The following is a 22,750-nucleotide window of genomic DNA, read 5'->3' on the forward strand; positions in this document are numbered from 1 at the left end:
ATCATGACTGTAAATTAGATCACACAAGGGCCCATCAGCAACCCTGAGTCCCAAATATTCTCAGCAAGGGAGATTTCTACAGTTCTGTTGGGCAACCTATTTCTGATGAATGGTCTCCTTCACTGTGTCTTAGGTCCTATAAGAAAAAAAAGGAATATACCTAGAAAAAAGAATGTATATATAAAGAAATTGCCTGAGGATTTCTTGAGATTTGGCCTGATAATTTCAGAAAAGACTAGTTCATGCAAGGCCTTAAAAGCTTCTGTGGGCTACAGTCATCCATAAGCAATTTGTTCAATTGTATCTTGGTTCTAACTCAGGCCTACATTGGGAATTGAAATTGCAAGTACTAAGGGTAATAAAACTGTATTTTCATATTTAGTAGGCCTAATGCTTGCATTGCCTTTTGGTTAAAGCTGAAGCAGGTGAACTGGAGCTGTAGGCTTTCTATGTGGTAGGGGGACTGCAGCTGGGCCTGTTTTCCATCAGCACTTCCAGTGTAGCAAAAAAAGATTTTGAGCTGCAGCTACCCCATTGTTAAGTGTTTTCAGATTCCTCCAGAGGAACAGGAAGATCAAAGAAGCCCATCTTGGCCCTTTAGTGAAACAGTAGTAGAAGAACAGTCAAAGAGCTTACAAAGTGTTTGTGGCCCAAAAATTATGAAACAAGTACTTTAAGCCTGTTTGCTCTATAGCATCACTGTATATATTAGGAAGAATATATATGTGTGTGTGAATATATACATACATGTCTATAAGTGGAAGAAATTCTTCACTATGAGGGTGGTAAGACACTGGCCCAGGCTGCCCAGAGCAGCTGTGGGTGCCCCATCCCTGGCAGTGCTCAAGGCCAGGCTGGACGGGGCTGGGAGCAACCTGGTCTGGTGGAAGATGTCCCTGCCCATGGCAGGGGGGTGGGAACTAGATGGTCTTTACGGTCCCTTCCAACCCAAACCATTCTGTGATTCTGTGACTATATTTTACTTGTGCCTAGAACTATCGTTATGTTAACATGGTTGTGGCACTATAGATTCCAACACTGTGAATAACCCAGTTTTACGGATTTGCATTTGGGATAGTAAATATTCCTGAATAGTTGCTTGTTGATAAATAATCTCTATTGCAGTGTTTTGACAGGAATTATGGTGGGATGACCTTTGGCTGGCAGGTGCTCACCAAGCTGCTTGATCACTTCCCCCCTCAATAGGCGGATGAGGGGGGAAAGCAGGATGAAAAAATCAGTGTCTTGAGATGAGGATAGGGAGATGGTTCACAAATTAGTCATGGCTAAAACAGACCTGACTTGGGGAAGATGATTTTATTGCCTATTAATTGTAACAGAAGGATAGTGAGAAGTAGAACAAAACTAAAACTGCCTTTCCTACACCCCCCTGTTCTTTCTTGACCGAAATTCACTTCTCATTCTTCTACCACCTTCCCAAGTGGCATGGAGGGATAGGGAATTGGGGGTTCTGGTCAGCTCATGACACTCTCTGCTCTGCCCTCCTCAGGTTCTTCCCATGATCCATCCTGGGGTTCCTCCCACAGGATACAGTTGCTCACAAACTGCTCTAATGGGGGTCCCTTCTTGAAGAACTGTACCCTGTAGAACAGACTTCTCTGGTGTGGGTCCCCCATGGTGTCACAGGACCTGCCAGAAACCTTGCTCTGGCATGAGCTCTCCATGGGCTGCAGCTTCCTTGGGTACATCCACCTGCTCCAGTGTAGGGTCTTCCATGGGTGGCAGGGTGGATATCTGCTCCACTGTGGCTCTCCATGGGCTGCAGGGGCACAGCCTGCCTCACCATGGTCTTCAGGTGCCTGGAGCGCCTTCTCCCCCTCCTTCTTCACTGACCTTGGTGTCTGCAGAGTTGTTGTGCTCACATTCTCATTTGTCTCAGCTTTGCAGTGGTTTTACCCTTTCTTAAATACGTTATCACATAGGTGCTATGTAGCTGATGGGCCAAGCTTTGGGCAATGGTGGGTCTGTCTTGGAGCTGACTCTATCCAACATGGGGACAGCTTCTGGCATCTTCTCACAGAAGTCACCACTGCAGCCTCCTGCTACGAAAACTTTGCTGTGTAAATCCAATACAGGAATAAATTACTACATTCAGCAAGTGTTTATGAAAACTTTGCTGTGTAAATCCAATACAGGAATAAATTACTACATTCAGCAAGTGTTTACAGCATTCCAGACCAACTTCCAAGTATAGTTCATGATTATCATCTTTTTTTGTGTTTTTTTTTTCCCCCAACTAAAATAGTTCTCTGCATACTAGGTGAATCCTTATCTAGCTAGCCTTCAAATTTTATATACCTTCCAAAATGCAGTGCAGCAATAACAGAAGAGAACTGCTGAATGTACACAACTTTTCTCCCGGTGTATGTGACTGGGAATATGTGCCCTATGGAGCAGTGCTCATGAGAACTTTCACACCTGCTCGTTCTACTACGTCCAGTTTTGTGTCCTTGACATGACAATAGGAAGACTCTCCCTTTCTGTGTTTTTTTAATGAATGGATTTTTTGATACCTGTTTTCTTTAGCCTGCTTTCCCTCTGAAGCACCTTCTGGGCAGAAAGAGACCCAGCTGTATGTTCTGATGTTTTGTATGAACAGAAACAGTTGGGGTTTCTTTGTCTTTGTTTTTGTGGCTCACCACTTTCTTCTCCCTAGTTACCTTAATGGTGTAATGCCATGGGTATGAACACCACTGGCTTTGGTAAACTTCAGTGATAATGGGGTATGAGTGGCAGTTGACAAGATAGCAGTTCTGGTTTGGGACTGGATTTTTATGCTTATGTTCTCCGGATTTAATTCTGTGCTTGTTTCTGTTACTTGATAAATCTCCAAGGGAGGACAAGGCAATTAAGATACTACTTTTCTTCAGAGCTTTGTTATCTCTATTCTTCATAGCTTTTTGTATCTGTGAGATTGCCAGCTTTTTTATGGTCATGTACCTGGTAACAATTGTTGAAAACCTGAATTGCAGTTTGAGCACATCTGTTCTCAATGTTGAATGGGATAAACACAAAGTTCTCTTCATACTATTTGATTTCTTTGAGTTCAGATACTTGTTTCTGTTGACATCTGGTGGAGCCGCTAACATGCTGTTACTGTCCTACAGAGTTGTACTTAATGACTGTGTAGTTTATGATCTAATACTTGTTTGCACCCAGAACAAAATTGTTTCAGCAAAATACTCCATTTTGCGTACTTATGCTTAAAAATCCACTGAGCTTAATGGCTTTTTGTTTTCTTACAGTTCAACTTTGTGGGAAAACTTTTGGGTCCACGTGGCAATTCTCTAAAGCGCTTACAGGAAGAAACACTGACAAAAATGTCTATTTTGGGAAAGGGTTCTATGAGGGACAAGACAAAGGTAAGCCCTGAGTATGTTAGTGGAGTGTTTGATACCTGAAATTCATAACTTATCTAATATTTCTGGGGAGGTGAACAAACACTGTGATAAAAATTGCAGCAAATAAAAAGCATAGGTTAGCCTCTCATTAGCTAGATTCAGATAGTCTGTTTTCTCTAAGGTCTCTGTTTTTAGTGAGTGTTTTGAGGCTACCATGAGCTGTACATAATCGCAAAATGGAGTAATGCATTTCACTGGTAAGAGAAGCAGCAATATGTTTATTGGTGTAGAACAGATTTAACCAAGTTTGATAGTGAATGCAACAGTGTGAAAGCAACACAAGCTTCAGTGGCAAGGTCCACTGGATTGTTTACTGCACAGAGGACAGGGTCAGATAAAACTGTAAAGACGATCCTCCTGTTGAGTCATGGGGGAGGTTCAGAAAGGACCCCCTTGCCTTCTCAACTCCTCAGGGGGGAGTTTAGCTGCACCTGGATCCAGACTTCTCAGACTTGGTCAACAGTTTCTAGCTAAAGAATTATATATGCGCAATCAATCCTTTATACCACTTAGCTAGGATTTCAAAGTTTAGCATGCTGTTAATCACTTACCGAGAACCTGTTGTGGCAAGGAATCTCTCAACCTTAATGAGTGACCTTGAGAGATGTCCCTGCTCAAGGGGAGATCTTGGTGTGCAGCCCACTGCCATGCAGGAGAGCTCAACAAGCTCTGGGCTGTCCACTATTTATGAGGTAAAATGATTGACTCGGCCATACTGACATACCACCCATATTTTGCGTAGCACCCAAACTGTGATCCTGGGGACTTAAGTGGGGCATTACCAGTAGCATGTTCTAGATTGGTCTTGTACAGCTTGAGTAATGCCCAAGTGCGCATGGCAGTGTCCTCACTTTTGAAGGAACCTGAGTTCTAGATAGATCCAAACAAACTTTTTGACAGGAAAAAAAAATTTACACCAAACATGTAAATTTAATAACACTTCATCATCTGTTTTTATCTGTCTAGGAGATAAAATACACCCAGAAAAGTCACAGCTCTGAAGATGACTTGTGCAACTTAAGCAATTGACAAATTGCAGTTGTTTCTATCGGAAGTATTTAGTTAAGAGTGGACATATCCATTACAAGAACTGAAGTAGACAGCCGAAGAGAAACCTTTAGCTTGATAGGGGTACTAATAATCAGTGTCACTCTTTACTGACCTAGATCTCTAGCAATATTTGTAGCAGATAAGTGTATATCAGTGAGGAGGTATCACCTGTCTGGTAAGCTGCATTAATTGGAGCATTCCTAGTGATGCAAGTTAAAACACTGAACTATTTCTTGCCTGTAGCATACCATGTTTTATAGGCCTCTGGTGAAATATTCCTGTGGTTATGCGATAATCTGAAACTTAAAAAATACTGTGCACTATAAAGACTGATAGGCATGCATATGGAAGAGTGACTTAGAGGGTTGGCTACTGAATTTCCTAAACTGTGTATATTTTTAGCACATTTTTATTTGACTTTTCTTGATTGAGATGCTAGCTGAAACTGCTTAAATTTTTTTTTGTGGTCAATAAAGTTGTGAGTTTAAGCTATTTTTTGCAGAGAACTTAAATATGATTAATTCTGAGTTCAGAAACAGTAAGATTCCTGTCATTGTGGGTCTGCTTGTATTTTTGAAAGGGACAGTGCAGAGGAACCAGTTGGATACTTTGGAACAATACAGCTGGAATAGCTTCTGCGTACCTATTTGGACTAGTCCTTCAGAAAGCATCATTCAGAACTAAAGCAAAGTAAATTAATGACACTGGTTTGAGTACTCAATTGAACCTACAGGATATGTGCAAGAAAGTACTCTTGCCGCACAGGGATCCTAAATGAATTTGCACTCATGCCTAGTTCTCTGGGGACATGGCTCAGCAAGCCAGAGACACTCTGTATGTGGAGAACTTAACCAATAAGAATTTAAGATTATTTTTTTCTGGATTCACGTAGATTATCTGTGTACTAGTTGTTTCAACCATACCTCTTTCACTAACATAACTAAATTTTTGCCTTGATCTTCGTACATTCTTGTTCAGCATTTTGAAACCACTGCATTAAACTTGTCTAGACAACTAGCAAATAAGAGAACCTTATTTAACCTTAATTATACAGTTTTGTTCTATGAGAAAGAAGTGGTCTTTGCTGAAAAGAAGCCCAGGACTGAATTACATGGTGTCAGCAAACTTCTGCTCAGAAAGGCTGGCAAGCTCTCACACATGAACAGTTTTTGCATTACTTGGAAAATCTAGTTGAGTCTTTAGTGTGGTATTGACAAGTAATGAAGTACATCACTCTTAGAATCATAGAATGGTTTGGGTTGGAAGGGACCTTTTAAAGGTCATCTAGTCTAACCCCCCTCAGCAGTGAGCAGGGACATTATCAACTAGATCAGGTTGCTCAAAACCTGGTCCAGCCTGACCTTAAATGTTTCTAGGAATGGGGCTTTTGCCATGTCTCTGGGCAACCTGTTCTGATGTTTCACCACCCTCACTGTAAAAAATTTCTTCCTTACTCCTAGCCTGAGCCTACCCTCTTAGTTTAAAACCATTAGCCCTTGTCCTGTTGCTACAGGCCCTACTTTTGCACTGTTTGATACATTTCAAATCTGCAGAGAAACCTGAGTTGCTCCTATAGGAGAATAATAGGTAAATAGTGTACACTAATTTTTCTGGTTGCAAATAATCAGGTGCCAAAACAGGCAATTTCAGTGCTGCCTTGGCAGTGCTCAGAGCACTGGTCTGGAGAAGGTAAATGGTGAACCAAGGCAATGAGCCAGCCTAGAGACACACATGGGAGATACATGTGGCTCCTGCTCTACCACGCAGTCTCTCCAGCATAGCTGCTTCTCCCTGTTTCCTAACGCACTCTCTGACCAAACAGAAAATCCACAAGTTCCTAGCCTGCTACTTTTCATCTTAGAGGACAGGAGAAATTGATTAAAAAGTGTAATTGCCACTATGTAGGATTTTCTTCTAATTCTCATTGAGGTTTTGATTTATAGAAGGGTCAGATGAAAGTGAAATCTCCTGAACAATATTGTTTGCTCCTGGTGAACAGAAAATTGGAGCAAACCTTGTTTTCAGAAGTGCATCGTTATTATAAGACAATGTTCAATGGCACAAACTGTCATTTAAAAATAAAAAAATTCTGGGGAAAAACCCTATTTTCAGTTTCAAAGCACTGTTGTGGTTAGAATTTTTGTTAGACAGCAAAATCTTTGGAATTACATTGTCACAGATAAAAAACTTCAGCTGATAAATTAGTACTCTTTACACTGAAGCCAGATTTGCCCCGCAAAACAGATGAGGATCTGATCTGTTGTCTCTTTAACAAGTTCATTGCAGCACCTTTGCTGTCACTGGAAGTGAGACTGCATATGCTGTATAGCTGCTTAGTGATGGTCATCACAGGTTCTGGGATGTACCAGTTGGTGGAGGCTTCGGATCAGATTGTCAGGTATTCCTAAACACTTAACATGTTCATATACCTGCTATATCACCAGTTCTAAGTGAATAATGATGGTTACCTCTTCCGAGAAACAGTGGAAGTAAGCTTCACAGATTTCTCAACTAAATTTCTAAATACTTTTTTCTTCAAATTTTTTGAACTTTTGTGAGAACTTCAAAGGCTTTTGGGAGAAAGCTAATTAGTGCGAAAGGTTAAGAACATGCAGCAAAGATCACCATTATTTTGTGCAAGTTCTTTAAGGAAAGATTTGGATAAACCAGTATGAGAGATACAGATAAACCAGTCTGACTTTAAATTCATTTTGGGCAACAGTATTTCTCTAGCTCTTGACTTGTAATTGGCTTTTTAGGAAGCAGAGTGGACACCCTAATAAGACATTTTGGTTTAAGAGCACATTCAGGAAAGTCTTTTGTTCTGTATCTTTGTTCCTTATTCCTTCAACTGAGTTCCAGAATCAGTCTAGGCTTTTATTTCCATCTCTTGTCAACACCTGGAGGACCATTTAATGTATCTACTTGTGATATATAGTATCTAAATTCAGTAATTCTCTGTGCTGTCACTTTATTGCTGACTTCTCACTAGTCGGTACTGAGATACCTTCTGCTAGATTACTCAGGCTTTCATGTGTCTATAGGCAAGTGAAAAAATAAAAAGGACCTGCTTCAGAATTTCTTTATTCCATGAAAAGGTTGCTTTTATATTGTAAATCTGAAGAAATAACTTAAAGCCTTCCATACTAATTGGTTATTCATGTGTTACCAATACTTTGACACTAGTACAGGCCTTTCAACAACTCAAATATTCTGAATGGTTTATAAAATCTGACAGAAGCCAAATTTAAGATACCATTAAAAATAGGTATCAGGTAGTACCTAAAGAAATCTAAAACCTAAATCAAAGATGTAGTGAAGGTGAAAATGGACAGTACTGCGAGCATATGTTAATAAATACTGCTATGCAACTTCTGATTTAAAGTAGTAGACTTCTAGGGCTTGTATCTGGTTCCTGATGGCTTGACAAGTAGGATGAAAAGCAGAAGGTTCTATAGGTACAATGGAACACACAGCAAAGTGTGTATTGACTGTCTTAGGCATGTTGCCAGGTGCCTTGTGCCGCTGTGCATTGTAAGCCGTGCTGGTGCTGTGCTTTGTTCTGGACCATGAAGGGATGAACTACAACAGCACGTGGTACAAAGCAAACAGGGTAAGCGTTCCTGTAAGGCCTCCAGAGCCCCGTACTGTAGTGATGTGTCTGTACGGAAAACACAAAGTTAAATCAGATTGTCCAAACCATGAATAGTTCAGTGTGATAACTTTTGTGCAAGAAGATGGAAACTTAAAGGACAGGGGTTTATTCATTTTTCTTTTTTTTTTGAGGGGAGGGGTTGTGGATTTAGTTGTTGGGGTTTTTTTTCGGGAAAAAAGGTGGGGTGGTGACATTGCTGTCTTTCAGCTCACTTGTTCCACATCTGGTTTGCTTTCATCCTTTCAGCAGCTCTCAGATCTCCCTTACAGTGAGGAAAAACAATGTTCTTTGTTTTGGCCAGCCTGGCAGCATCCACATGCACTGGGCAAGCCTAGGCAATGTATGTGCCATCAGGTAATGGAAGGCAGGGGATTTTGTGGGAGCTAAAAATATTGTCAGTGAGGGATACTGGAATGAGAGCAAGCTGTGGCTTTTGTCTTGGTCATCATGGGGGATAAAAAACACCTGAAATGCTTCATGTATGCCCAAGGTTGGGATGTGTAGGCCAGTGAGTGAACTAATTTGTGTGGTGTTAGTTGTGGAGAGTAGTGTGTTGCCAAATCATGTTACAGCATTAAAAAAAAATAATAAAGTGAACTTCGCAAGTGAAGCAAGATAAAAGGATAAAGTTACTTAAAAAGCTTGCTTATGGGCAAGATTTTAGAACAACCTGCATTGAAATTTCTTACATAATTTGTTCAGATTCCTGATTGAAACCCTTTCACCAGGGATTGCAGATGAAATTGTGACTTTTCTATTGTTTGTTGCTATTACCAGGCAAGTTGATTGATAACCACAGAAATGGATTTTCTTAATTCTCAGTTCTCTGCATATCTAAATGCACAGTGTTTTCTTCCCTTTAAAAGAGGGATGGGGAGTGCTTGACAGAATGTATGTACTAAAAAGCCAAAGAAAATGTATATGGGGAACTCCACTGATGAAAACATCTAGCTTCCAGTGCTAGATAATAGTTCATATAGATAAGTTCGTCTTAAAGTAGTTGTGAGAAACAGTTCCTATTAAAACTAAAATGTTTAAGAGCTGTAATGTTTATGTTTACTTCCAGTTTCCAAGATCTGTTACTTGTATTGACAAGGAATGATTTTGCTGACAAAGTCTAATCCTGCTGACTCTGGCCTCTAATACTTTTGCTGTGAATGCTCTAACAGCTAACTAGATTGTTTTATTTTTTTAAACATCCATATAGTTAAATGTGAAGTATGATGACAAAAATGTTATTTATGAGAAGCAGAAAAGGATTGTTACTTATAAACCTCAACCCATAATTAAGGGATGTGCATGGGGGGAGATTTCAACTGTTAAACTATAATTTTAGTCACCTAAAGGATGAAGTACTTACCTGGTTCTTGCTACATACACTAAGCAGCAGGGGAGAATTCTTAGGGCTTTTGTTTTCAGATAGCAGAACTGCTAAGAATTTGATACAATGTTATCTGGTGATGCAATGAAATTTTTAATGATGTTTAGTCTCTTTGGAGTGCACCTGTCATACACATGGGAGGAGGGCAACCTATCTGACACTAATGAATGATGTCCTTTAGGTCTGTGAACATTTTGCATGTGAATGCAAGTATTTGAGAACTGAGCTCTGCTCCACTACATTGAAATCATAGTTTCTCAGTCATATTGAAGTGGATGAATAAAAGAAAATCTCTTCTGAAATAGCTAGTGAGCTCTTTCCTCTAATGTCCTCCTCCTTTGTCTCATGCTGTTACTCTCATGTCCACGTAGCGCAGTTCTGTGAAGGATGTACTTGTCGGGTAGAAATCTTGGTGAGAATAGGAAAACAGAGGTATCTGAGCAGTGCAGTAACACTAAGATCAAAATAATATTGGTAAAAGAATCTTGCTCTTCCAGAATATTAGATCAAACCTATTTCTAAAGACTACTTTTGAGAAGAGGCTTCAAGTTAACTTATGGTTCTCAGTGTCTTCTATATGAAACTGGTGCACTTGGGGAAAACTCCTGGGAACACTCTCCCCTGTGCTAGTTTCCTCATGTGAACAGAAGCTGATGGGTCCTATTTTGTGTGTTACTGATCATTTAATGTTGATAAGCAAACTGATACTATTCTGTTATTTTAGCAACATGATTGAAGTGTATCAGAAAAGTAATTATACATTTTTTTTAGTTGCTGCATCTGACCATGAGTAAACAGTATGTACAAATGCCTCTGACACAATTTCAGCTCTATAATATGTTTAAAATAAGATGGAAAAAACCCAACTTTTTTCTCATCTCCTAGGAGGAAGAGTTGAGAAAAAGTGGAGAGGCAAAGTACTTCCACCTAAATGATGACCTACACGTTTTAATTGAAGTATTTGCGCCACCAGCAGAAGCATATGCCAGAATGGGACATGCATTGGAAGAAATCAAGAAGTTCCTTATCCCTGTTAGTATTTTAATTTTTGAATAAAAATTTTGGTAGCCTTGAGTGAGAAATTTTGTGTATTTTACTAACTTACTGCACAATACTGGTCAGGTCATGTTGCATGATTTCCTTCACCTGTGATATAGGCAGTTATTGGGTGAATGCATAACTGTCCATATACATGCATCTCATGATACGACCTATAGTAAAAGAGCAACTTATTCTTAACTGGTTATGTGCAAAATATTTTAAGTCTACAGATAATTGTAAAAACTTGTAAAATGTGGAAAAACAACTTTGTTCGATTAAGGTATGGCTTTTCTGTGTTCCTGTTACAGAACCCTATGCTGATGCTTCAGATGTTTCATTAAGAATAAATAAATCTGACAATGTAGTATTGCTTCCACCCATAATCCTGGTTTAGTATTCAGTGCTGAGAATCAATACAACTTTATCTTTTTCACATAGCTAGTTGATACATGGGTTATACTTCTGGTGTATACTTCAGCTTGTGATGTATGAATGGTAAAAGGAGATGTGATTTCCAGCATAAGGGTGTACTGCAGGTTTGGGATATGTATAGGCAGTGGTATGGCAGGGTTTTCAGTGTCCTACAGAAGATTCCTTTATTTGTTTCTCATGTAAGGACTGACCTCAATTGCTTTGCGATGTTAAACTGCTTGGAAAATTCCAAACTGTCAAGCTGGGACAGCTGAGTGGAAGCTGGGGTAGAAGGTGAGGTGAGGCATGAAGCTCCTAACTTTTTATTGGTTATCAAATGAATGAATAAAGCAAAGCATTCTCAAGGTGCATTGACTAATATTTATTTTTACTGCTGAAAATGTTGTCCAAGTGTTAGTCTTTATTTGTGTCAGGTCTTGGAAATGTGGGAGACCTAGCTAAGCAAACATTGCTAAGGTGTGTAATCTGAGTGACAGCAGCATCAAAATGTTTGAGGGTATAGTCAATGTAGCTGTATTCAGGATCAGCTGGGGATGGATGCCTCTTGTTTGGCCACTACAGCCTGTTGTGGGTAGAACTGCCAGCTCTACTTTGAGCTGAAACAGTTGGTGCTGATGACCTGACAGTATGTATGCATTTTGGGGACTTTAATTTGTACTAAACCTAGTCCAGACCCATGAAACTGAAGTTCCCAGGTCAATGAGTTGATGGTGTGCTCCTTGAGTTTTTTCTTCTGGCATGTTTTTCTTTCAATGAAAGTAAATTCATATGCCCCAGTACTGCTCCATGACAGGAACCAGAGCATGGTAAGTAATGATCATCAGGAGGTTCATTCAGGAATACATCCTGATGTGAAATAACGCACTAATGTAGGTGCAGCTTTTGATGGTTAAAAACTAAATGTCTTGAGCATTATGTTCTCATGTTATAAAGAAGCAAGCACTGCATAATAGTTTTTTCTACAGGTTCCACATGGCTTTTGTCTTGAGGTTTATGAATAGGTAAATTTAAAACATATTGTTCAAACATCCTAACTGATCTGGGGATACTGAACAGAATATTTGAAGGAATGCTGGCCTGTTATGATGTTGAAGGTTACTGTAGTTGCATGATTTGTGATTCAATTGTATGAAGTGATAAGGAAGAATTAACTTCTTGGCTATTCTAGTGAGCAAATACCTGCTTTCTTTTTAGATGGAAATATGATCAATTATAGATGAGTGCTTTTCTGCATGCACTGGAAGTAAGGATATATCTGGTATTTGCATGCCTTCTTCATCAGAGATCTTATTTGTCTTTGTTAGGCTTGATTCACCTAATCATAATAAATGAAGTAAGCTTGTCAAAACCTAGCCATTACTCTGCTGCTGTGAAGCCAGTAGAATTAGACTGGTAATGAGCAGTTCCATTCATTGGTTTTACACTTTTCCATCTCAACATTTGATCATTGCGCTTTTATTGTACTGAGTTGAACTGATTCTACATAATCTTTTTGGAACTATGGAATCAAGCAAGCACTCTTAATTTCCCTTTGGCTTTTCAAATGTAATCTTAGCCGAATGGTTCTAAAAATGCCTAAATCTCTTCTGCCCACCTCGCCCTTGCAGCAGCTGCTCCAGGAAGCAATAAGGAGCAGCTTTGTCTTCTCTATAGAACTACTATTTGCTTAGTTCAGTCCTGTTCCTAATGCTGTGTAGGGAGAAAATATCTTGCATGTATCTTGATGACTCAGTCACTCCTACAGAAGAAAACATCCTCCATGTTCAGAGAAGACCGTAGTCAGTCAGGATGGGCAATATTCGTAAGAAGAGAGTACATCTATTAAACTGAAATTTGTCAGCAACATTTGACTGAAATTTGAGTGTCACCTCAGCATGAACTGTACAGGGATGAGTACAGTCTAAAGGTTTCCAAGTCCATCTTGTGTTCTAGGTGAGGAAAAGATTGCTGTCTCCTCAGTTGACTTGAAGTGTACTGTTTTCCAGTAGTGGGCAGTCAGAAGTTGACCATCTGTTACTTTTAATTGAAGAATCCAATTCAGTCTAATGGATTAACAGTACTTATCATGGCTTCCTTGTACTACCCCTTTGCTCTGTACCCTCTTGCAGCTTCTGGCGTGTGTGATATGGACCATATTTTCGGTTCTTTGCCTTTACACAGTGGAGTCCTTGTCTGTGACTGAGGCGGCTGGTATGTCTGGTAGTATGCTACTGGAAAAATCAGAAAGCATCAGGGAGAAAAGAATAAGGACTTAACATGCGTACTGGCAACCTAAGCACATCTTTGTTAAGAAATCAAATGTAATTATTGTGAAATGATCAAAGGTGATTTTCCAGGAGCCCAATTCTCCCCAAGACATTCTTCTCAGAAGATATAAAGGGCATCCCTCATACATGTTATGTCAGAACTTTGAGACCTGTATGTTTGTGGTACAGTTCCTTCGCATTTTCTTTCAAAGCTGAATTTTTGTTGCATAGAAATTTTGTATTTTTAGTCAGTTGTGGTCCAGCAACAGATTACAAATATAAAATGAGTTTCTGTACAGTAGTTGGCCAGAGTAGTGTTCAATTGCCTGATTGTGTTCTACTCCTTGTGATGGCCTCGCTGTGCTTTGGGTACAAGCAGTTTTGTAATGGAATCTGTTTCTCCAAAGCTTCAGTCAGTTTGAAACAATTGATTCATCTTTCAGACTTTTTTCTTGTTCACTGGTTGGTTTTCTGCTGCTAAGTAAGTATGATCTTACATGGGCAGTTGTGGGTTAAACTTAAGAGCCTGTACAAGACAGTTTGAACAAAATGCTTTTAGAGTGCCACTTTTTTAATGCTAGTAACTATTTTCTTCAATGGCATGTAAAGGAAATCTTATTTCTGTTCATAGAAGTCTAAGGAAAGTGGAATGTCAAGAGTTCATTGCTGTATCTGTTACTGTGATGCGCTCGTTTTGGAGGTTGGCTCAGGGTTCCTGAAAACTCTTGCTTATTTGAGAAATAACATATTAATATCCCATGTAAATAACTTCAGCTTTCTTTTTCATAGGCCTCAAGAGGTTTTGTGCAGAATAAGGGACAAGGCATGTGTCTTCAGCTTGTTTACTGTTGCATATTGTAGAATTTAAATTTTTGGTGCCCTTTTTATTAGACAATAGTGCATGTGTGTATTGAATGAATTTCCTTGTTTAATCTTTAACTCCTGATTTTAAAAGTGTAGCTATCTATAATCTATTCCTTCTTTTTGAGGGGCTGTTCTCAACAGAGTGGGTTCTGTTACTGCTTTGCAACACCAGGCAACAACATTTCCCCTGTTCTTAATACATCATTCTACAACTGGAACTACAAACCAGATCTCAGCTCAGAATATGGCACCTTGATTTTGTTGTTGTTTCACCCTAGTTACGGCATTCTAACATTGGCATTTTAATTGGTAAAGCTATGTGGAGGTAATATGCAGTGGGAAGGAAAATAATGCCTCAGCAAAACCTGCAATTAATATGTAGAATTCTTTTAGAAACTTTGACTGAATAATATGCCTATTATATTATGAATATTAAAATTTTCAGTGCGATGTTCAGCTTTTTAAGAGGAAACTTTCAGGAGCAGTGTATTCTGGTAGTAACTTGGTGTGGTGGTTGAACAGTTTGTTTTTCTCGCTCTGCCCCCCCTGTTTTAGGATTACAATGATGAAATCAGACAGGCACAACTTCAAGAATTAACATATTTAAATGGTGGCTCAGAAAATGCAGAAGTTCCAGTAGTTCGTGGAAAAGCATCTATTCGAGCAAGAGGAGTGCCAGTTCCTGCTTTGTCCAGGTAAGTATCTGAGCTGCAGTGGAATTTCATTTGAATGTACATATTTTAAGCTTTTCCCTTTAAACACAACACTACCCATGTGCCCCCACCCCCAAGTACCCAGTGAAATACATGAAGGATTCGCATAATATGAGCAAAAGATTAGGGAAACAGTCGAGTCATTGGAGATAGCCTAATTGGTTTAGACTGCATTAACAGTGGTGGTGGGTTTTGTGGCATGAAACTTGAATGATACCTATGTTAAGAAACGGTGTGCATCACACAAGGTGTTCAGTCTTAATGTGAGCATCTGCTTGACTTCTAACTGGGTTGTTCCTTCAGGTGCACTTAGGGTCTATGTGTGGGCGCAGTGAAGCTCACAGCTTTAAAAAAAATGGTAAATTTAGCTTGCCTTGATTGACATACAAATTTCAGAGCAATTTCTTTAACCTATGGAATACACATTCCTTTTTTACTGTATTGCTAAGTTCTTGTAGTCATGATGAAAGTTACAGAAGTGCTTTGGTAGTAGAATTTGGATTTAGTCTCATTTGAGTAGCACTTAGTAAAAGTGGCTTTTGATTCAGGAATAGGCAAGTCTACTGCTTTGCTTTGTTTCTCTTTGACACAGGAGATGTTTTGTTTCTACTTTAGCATCCCCTGTCTTTGCAGTACTGAGATGACAGCTACAACTCTTTTGAGTACTGAAGTGTGAAAACAAAGTGCATAACTGTTTCTGTTACAGTACAGAGAGACTGTGGCTGCAGCAGCTAAGTGTAACTTTTCTACAGTAAACTATTTTCCTTCAGTTGTAGCTATGGTTCTTACTAATGCAAGCTTGAAACCTGCATTTCAGGTTTTCAAATTTCAAAACAGTATTCTGAAGTGTTTTAACTCAGATTAAGTGTGGTGGGGAAAAAAGGCACTGAGGAATTACTCCATTTATATAGATCTACTTACAGTTACATGTATCCTGATCATGACTGCAAACACAATGCAGAAGGATCTTAATCTAGAGAATTTACTTACTGATGGTTGTCCTGTAAGAATATCACTATTTTCTCTAAATCAACAATTTTTTGTTCTTCTATGAAGTAATAATTGTGTAATATATCTGTTCTGCTTCTTGATTTTTTTAATGTTCAGAGCAGTGGTTCCAAGTGACCAAGGCTCACTTCTTTAGCCCTGTAATCAGTCATACAAAAGTGCTTGCGAATTAGAGACCTGATTTGATTTTGGAGGTTGGTTTTTTGCTAATCTGACTTCAGTTCTTAAATATCTGTTTTTAACTTTGCCATAGATGCCTGTAATGGTTGTTACAGACATTCGCTACAGATACACTTACAGTTCTAATTTGTGTTTTCATTTTTCATGTCCTTAAGCTAGTGTTTCTGGGATATAGAAGTTGTTTGGTTTGATCTTACCACTAAAGCTTGATACCTAACTTCCACTACTAGTATCTAGTACATGAATGCATAATTAATTTATAGGACTGAATTCCTAACATCACTAGTTCCATCCTCTGGATTTTGGTAAATTATTTTTTTCAATCTCCAATTTATGCAAGACACATACGCTGTTACATAGTTCACAAAATCCTTTGTAGTTGGCCTACAACTATTGAAATGGCTTCAAGGCAAATTTAAATGTTATTAGTATTTGACTTGGAGGTGACAGCTAAAAATTGTGGTTTTGTCATCTCCATTTTTCTTAAATGTTTGAAAGAAAATTCAAACGTTGTTGGTTTGACTTGTCCTTACTTCAAGGCTTGTCTTAAACTCAAAGACTTTTTCCCTTCAGAAACTGAAGCACTCTGTTAGCATAATCCTTAAGTGAAATTCAGTGCTACTGAGATAATACAGCCATTCAGTTAAAGATCTCAACTCAGTTGTGATGCTCTGATGCTTTTTTAGCACAAATTAATTTCAGTAAGTAATACTTTTCTTGAAGGAAAGCTTTGTTAAAGTATTTGTCTTAGTATTAAAACGGTTTAATAGCGAGCATCCCTGAGATTTCTCAGGCTTTGCTTTAACCTCTCCTGGCCTTGTAAAGTGAAGCCTAAAACCTTGATCCTAACCTCCCTTTATAATCTATAGAATACTTTTAAGGTATCAACCTTGATACATGTAACGTCCTGTTGAGGATGCAGTATCTGAATGTGTTTTAAGTTCCCAATTTTTTTAAGCCTATATTATTCCTGAATATTTTCACTTTAAAAAAGTACTAATTTATGCCTTTTTTTACTCCTTATTAGACATGTTGAAACTGGAGATAATGCATCTTATCAAGTGCCTTCTTTTAAGAAGACTTGTTACGTGTATATTTAGCTCCATACCAAAATTTTACTTTTTAGAAAACAATACATTTGTTGTGCTTGCATACCAAATTCTAGCTTGTGCACAGGTATGGTAAGTAAATTCCTAACAGTTGTAATTTGATAACTTTTTATTCTGCTATTTCTGGATTAACTACAGGTTCAAAATAAACATGTGTTACCATTCTTATTAATGTGCACATTTAAGCACATTTTGCCAATAAAGTAGCATTTTCCTCTCTAAAAATTCACATTCCTATTGCAAGCATAAGTAAACATAAAATTTAAGGCTCACTCAATTGTGACTCAAATTAAGATATACTGGGAAAGTGAAATTCTAGAGGATGATGATAATAAGCCTGAGCATATGGATAATCTTCCTCGCTACCTTGGGTTGAGTAGAGGGAACAGCTCATGTTACTTACAGCTAGACATCACTGTTAAAATCATAGAATGGTTTGGGTTTGAAGGGATCTTTTAAAGAAAGATTGAGAGCCCCATCCAGCCTGGCCTTGGACACATGCACAGCTTCTCTGGGCAATCTGTTGCAGTGCCTCACCACTTTCATTGTAAAGAATTTTGTCCTTATGTCCAATTTAAACCTACCCCCTTTCTGTTTAAAACAGTTGCTCCTTGTCCTGTGACTGCAGACCCTGACTAAAAGTCTCCATCTTTATTATAAGCAGCACTCCTTAAATATTGAAAGGCCACAGTAAGGGAGAGTTGATTGGGTTCACTCCCCAGATTGAGATGAATTGTATTTGGAAGCAGATAGACTTGGTTTTCACAAAGATGGGGGAAGGAAAAGGTAATTGCTTACAAAGCCAACATGTAGGTACAGTCTAATTAAAGAAATAACAAAATTCTGTTTTATGCTTGCATGAGTGTGTGGATTTTTTACTTTTCCATTTATTCTTTTTATTCATATTTCAGTGTGTGCATGGCTGGAATCCTAATGGTTGAATGACTGTCACCCTACCTGGGGAAAAATAACTGTTGTAGGTTAGAATTTGCTGTCTTACATGTCAGAAGTAATATGAGGTGATGTGGATCACTGCTGCAGTTCTTCACAGCTTCCAGTTGTTCTCCTGTCATGTCTGGAATAGACTGGTTTATTTTTTGAAGAGTAACTTTTTGTTGAACATGTAGGTACTGTGCTGCAGAAGATTCTGAACTGGCAAAGCCAGTTCAGGATCCAGGACAAAGGCAGGTATTATGCTCGGTGTGTTTTGTGTCTTTAGTCTTGTGATAAATCTCCCAATTCTCACAAAACTGAAACATGGACATACATATGACTGTTCTAAGTTAAAAATGTGAAATAAAACTTGCATAAGAGTAACTTCAACAGTGGCTCATTTTAAAAAAAATTAAAAGGCAGGAAGCCTAGCTCTGAGTGGTATCCAGATGTGTTTGGTATTTTGGTGCTGACATTTTAAAATAACAGGTCTGTGTTTCACATGTTTAATACAAAACCTGAACAAAAGTATTTACTGTTTGAGGAACATTAGGAACATTTTAGTTGTATGAGTTGGTAAAATACTATTTTATTGGCAATCTTCACAGGTACTAATCCAATTGTACTTCTAAACATTCACAGATTTTTTGAGTTTCTTTCTAACATAGTATAATGTGATTTTAAATGGTATTAGATTTTCTTTAGAATGTTTTTCCACACATTAAACTACTCAAACAGTGAGAGGTTGATCAATCACAAAATGCAGTGCTTCAGTAGTACTTTAACTGTACACAGTAAGGTACACTTTTCAGGTTTTGTATATAGTAATTACAGAAGATAATTTTGATACTGGATTTACAAATCACATTGGCGCATTCTAATACTTCTGTGAAAGGCTTGTTCTCTCATTCTGTGAGGTATTTATGGTACCTTTACAGAAATTAAGTACTTAATTTACTCTTTTTCTCACATACTAAATTGCAAGTATAAGTAATGAGAAAATGTTATGGGGGAAAGAGTCAGGTTCCAGCAGAAATCGTTTTCATGACATTATCTTAAAGGAATGCTGTGACATAGAGTTAAATTCTATTATTTTCCCCACTATGTTGGTACACTGTTCTGTGTAGTGAAACAAAAGATATTAAATGAGTTACTGGGATTTGCTTTATTTAGTCTAGTCCATGGTAACCAGATTGAAAAAGACCTTTTTCTGCAATGAAGAGCCTGTAAGGTGATTACCCAGCTTTGGGAATAAAATTATTCTTAAATTAACCACCTAAATTACTTGTGTATTTAATGGGGAAGAGTTAACTTCCTTCACTGGATTCACTGCTGCCAAATTAATAAATCCAGGAAAATCAAAACCAAAATGATAAAGATGTAAGAAAATTTCAAAGTTTCTTGTAGCCAGAATAATCTGGTTTACAGCAGTAAAATGTTTCTTTGAGAATAGGATGCAATGGTCTCAAGTACACAGATAATCACAGTTGCTAAAGCATGTCTGGAGGTGACAATAATGGCACCTGGCTAGAAGCTAGGATATGCTGAGTATGTTTAAGTACTGTCTATTTAAAGACATGTAAAGCCTATTTAAAGCATATTTAGTAGAAAATACAGTTAATAGGTACTTAAAGTGTAGGGCTGCCCTCATCCAAAGAAATCTGTGAGATTCTGAATAGTATCCTGTCCTAATATTCAGAAGAGTAGAGTTTTAATTAGAACCGTAGCAAAAAGAAAACCAAACACTAGTTTCTTCTGTGATGCTTCAGTACTCCTGTATTTGCAGTCTTGTAAAACTGAGGAATTGCCAGCAAGGACCTTTTTTATTTCACATGTCCTGAAAATACGGCACGTTAACTCTGTTTCGAAGTATTACACAATCAGTGTGTACAAAAATTTTGAAGACAGGTATGTGGGAGGTTCTGTGCCCATTTGTGCACACAATTAGCCTGGATATGTTGGCAGTCAGAATACATAAAATATGTTCATATGAGCACCAGGGTAAAGAGGATATTCAAAAGGCTTCTGAAAGGGAATGAGATGACAGCATGGTAGGGAGGAAGGAAAATAAAAGCAGAAAGACCCTTCTTGTACTTCAGAATATGAGCAGGTCAAGTCTGACATGGGCTGACAAATGAGTTTTGATAATGTACAACGTTCAAGGTTTGGGAATAATGCTTTGTGGCCTGTAGAAGTGGAAACAAAGATTTTTTTTCTTCTGTAACAAAGAAATAGTGGAAGGATTAAGAGGGCTAACTGATCAAATTTCAGATTCAGAAGCATTTTAATTGAGAGCTAATATAGCAGTTTTCTTTATCAAAAGGAAGTTACTTCCAGTAGTTATGCTGCTTGTAGTGAAATCATGAATTACGTACTTGAACCAAAGTTGTGGGTCAAGACTGTTTCATAGTTATTTGAACAAATGTGCTATATTTTTAAGCGGGAATTTGGTATCTAATCACTGATGCTTGAGTTTCAAAATCTACTTTTCTAAACCTGTAATTAACATGATAGAGTATTTGGTTTTGGGAGAGGAACTCTTCCTTGTTTTAAAAGTTTTATGTCACCTGAAATCTCCATGCCAAGTAGCCTTTCTTTTCAAATTAAACTAAAAGTTATTTTAGGTGGTTTTATAAAGAAAAAAGTCTGTAGGCCATGTGCAAAGACAAGAGTTGGTGATGGCAGCTGAAATTTGGCCTGCAGAATGATGTCCTTGGTCAAACCAGCAAGCAGTGAAAGACTTGGAAGGACTGGGAGTCATGATGAATTTGATGGTAAGGTGTATCTGTGAATGTGATAGCTCAGAGCTGCGATATCTTGATTTGGATGAAATAAGTATAAAAATGAATCTAAATGTTAGTAGGTGCACCAAGGTTTTTGAATTGATAGGCGAGACAGAGTGGAAGAAAAAGGTAGAGAAAAGACTGCCTGCAATTTTTTCAGAGACCTGAGAAGCTGATGGATACCCCTCAAAAGTAGTTCATTAGGAGAGGGGAAAGCCCAGGAAAGTGAAAGAGCAAGATTCTAAAAGGAAAATGTCATTGGATCAAAAATGGTAAATACAACATGGACTATGTGGAAAAACTTCGTAGGAAATCTAGCTGAAAAGTCATTAGATACCTACTGGAAGTGCTTTCTAATACGGTGTATATTTGCACACCACTGGGTATAAAGGGAAAAGTCTATTAACAATTCACTAAACTTAATGGTAGTAGTGGTTGCTTACATTCGAGTATGTGTGAGTGAAGCTTTTACTTAAAAATAAACTACTTCAACCTTAAACACCTGGAGAAATACAGAAATTATAAAGAATTGAAATGGAAAACAAGAGTAGACAAGATGGATCTGAATTGAGAGCTGTGTTGGCTAAGCATAGACAGAAGACGAGAATTGTGGGATATGTGGGCACTAAACCACCCTAGGGTCATTGGTTCTGCCCCCATGGATAGACACGTTGCTGATGGGCATGAGTAGAGATGGGTTAAAGGAGTCATAAGTGATGTGAGGGATGTCAAAGTCCAACAAGATGTGCTTCTATGAATACTTAAGTAGCAGTAGGAAGACTAGGGAAAATGTGGGCGCACTGCTGAATGGCACAGGGGCCCTGGTGACACAGGGCATGGCAAAGACTAAGGTACTTTAATGACTTTTTGGGCTCAGCCTTTACTAATAAGAGGGGCCTTCTGAAATCCTAGGACCCAAAGATGGGGGGGGAAACTACCTTTGCTGGAAGAGGATCAGCTTAGAGAATAGCAAAGCAGACTGGACACGAGTCTGTGGGCTCTGATGGGATGTACCCATGAGTGCTGAGGCAGTTGACAGATGTCATTGTGAAGCCACTTTCAATCTTTGAACAATTTTGGATATTGAGAGAGGTGCCTGAGGACTGGAGGAAAGTAAATGAGACTTCCCTTCAAAAATGGCAAGGAGAACCTGGTGAACTCTACGGCCAGTCAGCCTCACCTCAGTCCCTGGGAAGGTGATGGAGGAGCTAATCGTGGAAATTTCCAGGCACATAAATGACAAGGTCATCAGGAGGAGTAAACATGGATTTACAAAGGGGAAGTCATACTTGCTCAACATCTGTCCTGGTGGGTAAAGGGAGAGCAGTGGATATTGTCTGCTGTGACTTTGGGAAGGCTGTCTCTAGTAAGATCCTCATAGAGAAACTGTTGATGTGTAGGCTGGATGAAGAGAGGTGGATTGGAATTTGGCTGAATGGCTAGGTCCAGAGGGTGGTGATTGGTGGTACAAAGTCCAGCTGGAGGCCAGTAACAAGCAGTGTACCCCAGGGATCAGTGCTGGGTCCAGGGCAGTGTACCCTCAGCAAGTTTGCAGGTGACACTGAACTGGGAGTAGTGAGTGATATGCCAGAGGGTTGTGCTGCCATGCAGAAGGGACCTTGAGAGGCTGGAGAAATGGCCTGATAGGAACCCCATGAAGCTTAGCAAGGGGAAGTGCAAAACCCTGCACCTGGAGAAGAACCCCATGCACCAGAATATGCTGGAGGCCACCCAGCTGGAAAACAGCTTGGCAGGAGAGAACCTGGGTGGACACCAAGTTGAACATAAACCAGCAATGTACATTTGCTGTGGGGAGGGCTAATGGCATCCTGGGCTGCATTAGTGTTGCTTGCAGGCTGAGGGAGGTGATCCTTCCCCTCTGCTCATCACTGGTGAGATCTTACTTGGAGTGTTGATTCCTTTTCTGAGCTCC

The 22,750-nt window shown here is 38.9% G+C and overlaps 1 protein-coding gene across 4 annotated transcripts in view; it reads left to right on the forward strand.

Annotated features, from left to right (window-relative positions):
- The window catches only part of KHDRBS3 (KH RNA binding domain containing, signal transduction associated 3), a 95,236-nt gene that overhangs the window by 33,920 nt on the left and 38,566 nt on the right, over positions 1-22,750 (forward strand). For all 4 annotated transcript variants that reach the window (XM_037379550.1, XM_037379551.1, XM_037379552.1 and 1 more), the window contains exons 3-5: positions 3,267-3,383; positions 10,394-10,540; positions 14,647-14,786. In XM_037379550.1, the coding sequence (XP_037235447.1) occupies positions 3,267-3,383; positions 10,394-10,540; positions 14,647-14,786 (404 nt within the window). The remainder of the gene's footprint in view (positions 1-3,266; positions 3,384-10,393; positions 10,541-14,646; positions 14,787-22,750) is intronic.

Source organism: Falco rusticolus, chromosome 3, assembly GCF_015220075.1.
Source record: "Falco rusticolus isolate bFalRus1 chromosome 3, bFalRus1.pri, whole genome shotgun sequence".
Taxonomy (NCBI): Eukaryota; Metazoa; Chordata; class Aves; order Falconiformes; family Falconidae; genus Falco; species Falco rusticolus.